General features: G+C 39.7%; 1 protein-coding gene across 7 annotated transcripts in view; it reads right to left on the reverse strand.

Annotated features, from left to right (window-relative positions):
• The window catches only part of MGAT5 (mannosyl (alpha-1,6-)-glycoprotein beta-1,6-N-acetyl-glucosaminyltransferase), a 301985-nt gene that overhangs the window by 62564 nt on the left and 237020 nt on the right, over nt 1-2401 (reverse strand). For all 7 annotated transcript variants that reach the window (XM_023527509.1, XM_023527513.1, XM_023527510.1 and 4 more), the window contains one exon: nt 1105-1238. In XM_023527509.1, the coding sequence (XP_023383277.1) occupies nt 1105-1238 (134 nt within the window). The remainder of the gene's footprint in view (nt 1-1104; nt 1239-2401) is intronic.

A 2401-nucleotide genomic window follows, 5' to 3' on the forward strand; every position in this document is an offset into this window, starting at 1 on the left:
TTTCTGGAAAAGCTTTCTATTTCTGCTCCCCAGATATAGAAAAACACCATCTCGTCGAGGGCCTACACACATATAACATTCTGGCAATTCCGGCCACTTTAGACACAGCTAACATTTTTCATTTGATGTAACGCGGAGGTCACGTCTTAGGTTATTTTGTACGACCTCATATCAGCCCCTCAAAATTACATATGCCTTACCTTGCTGACCAGCCATCTGTTACCTAACATGTCATGTATTAGTTTGTCCCCTAAACTGTGCCCCAGGGACAGGCTGCAATAGCAGGATGACATAGCTCCAGGAACGATGTTTACCAAACATATTAACAAGCTCTCACAAATCTCTCTGAGCTAAAAAGAACATTTAAACACAAGCCGATTGTTAAAATTAACCTTAAATTCTCCCTTCTCATACCTCACACCCAGGGATTAGTCCAATGTGTCTGCTGTTACAACTAGTGAATCTGAAAAAAAGAGTCACCTTCAAGTGGCTGGATACAAGGGGGTGAGGCAACCACAGGAGAAAAAGCAGGGCAGGGGTCCCGTGGGTTGTAACTCAACAAAGGAAACAGATTCGGATATCAGATATTAGTTCTAGGATGGAAACCTCTGGATTAAAATTATCTGATAATTTCGGAAAATTATAAAACAGCGTTTTTAAAAGTTCAGTTAAAAAAGGCTAACTTTTTGCTTTGAAAAGTATGATGCTTAAATTAAGGTTTAATTATTTGGAAAGTGTATGGACACGGGAGACCTCATTCCTCATCACCAATCAAGTAAACCCCAAACAGCATCTGTGTGGCATGAAATGGGTTTAGTGCCTGCCAATCCAGAGTCGACCCAAAGCCCTCTCTCAAATAGTTTCTGGTGATACTTCGTATTGAATGCTTTTCTCCAAAAACATTTCTAAGGCTTTTCACAAAATTGTCACATGATCTTTCAACTGCAATTAAAAAAAATTCAGTTATTTCCAAGGTTCAATAGCACACATTTCTATAGGTGAGGGCCCTGGGAATCATAACCAAAAATACATGGCCATCTAATCTCTTCTCTCATTTATCTTTGGTAGCATTCTGGAAAGCAGAGGTGAAACACAAATACTCACGGAACATGGTGTAAAACTGCTGTGGGTTCAGATTCCATTTTCCCCAGGGGGTCTTGTGACCTTTAGACTGGGCATAGTTAGCATGGTTAAACTCTGGCTCAGTGCCAAATGAGTCCAGGACTCGGAGCATGCACCTGAAAGAAAAAAAAAATGCCTTGGGTAAAAAAACCACCTCGACCACAAAGTTCAAAAAGTAAAAGCTTTAACCTCTTTTCAAGGACTACCAAAAATGGACAGATACTTTTAAGTAGAACTGCTACTGGAATGAAATTGAGAGGTTTTAGAATAGCTTGTATACCAAACATCTCCATGTGTGACTTTGGAGCCTAGACCAACGCACAGCAGATATAATCGGCTTCAGATTAGTTGACGAATCCCAGAAGATCACTCAAATACCAGTGTAATATAAAGTTCCCAAAAGTTGAAACTGCAGATTGCATGTTTACTTCTGTACCCCTAACCAGGGCTGAGCATACAGTGCTGCCTAATGAACAGAAAGAAAGAACTATCATTTTTGGAGGTTGCTATGGTCTGAAAGTATATATCCACCAAAATTCATATGTTGAAATCCTAATCCCCAAAGGTGATAGTATTAGTAGATGGGGCATTTGGGGGCTGAGAAGTCATGAGGGTATAGCCCTCATGAATAAGATTAGTGCTATTATAAAAGAGATCCCACAGAATAAGACTAGTGCTATTATAAAAGAGACCCCACAGAGCTCCCTAGCCTCTTCCATACTGTGATGATACAAGGAGTCTGAGGACCTGGAAGATGGGCCTCACTCAACCATGCTAGCACCCTGATCTTGGACTTCCAGTTTCCAGAACTGTGAGCAAGAAATGTTTGTTGTTTACAAGCCACCCCCCCCACCCCGTGGTATTATATTACGGCAGCCTGAACAGACTAAGACAGAGGTCTTATTTTGCTTAAACCACATGGCATTCCTTATCACTTTGAACAATCATTCAGTATTTTCATCAATTAATTAAGAGTATGTGATTTTAGGTAAAGCTTAAAATCCTGCTCAATAGGCAGTGGTGATTTTTATGTATTTAATGGTAAGAGAACATTATCACTTTCTCTCACAGCCTGAGAAGTGAAACTGAAGGTGTTTCATTTGGCTGTTCCACCAAAGCCTTAGAACAGGGTCAGCCAAATCTGGTCTACCGCCCATTTATGCATGGCCTTCAAATGGCCTTTACATTTTTAGATGGCTAAAAAATATATTTTATGATGTGTGAAAATTGTATGAAATTTGATTTTCAAATAAAATAAAGTTTTATTTGAACATAGCCA

This window comes from Pteropus vampyrus, unplaced genomic scaffold (genome assembly GCF_000151845.1).
Source record: "Pteropus vampyrus isolate Shadow unplaced genomic scaffold, Pvam_2.0 Scaffold17, whole genome shotgun sequence".
Lineage (NCBI taxonomy): Eukaryota > Metazoa > Chordata > Mammalia > Chiroptera > Pteropodidae > Pteropus > Pteropus vampyrus.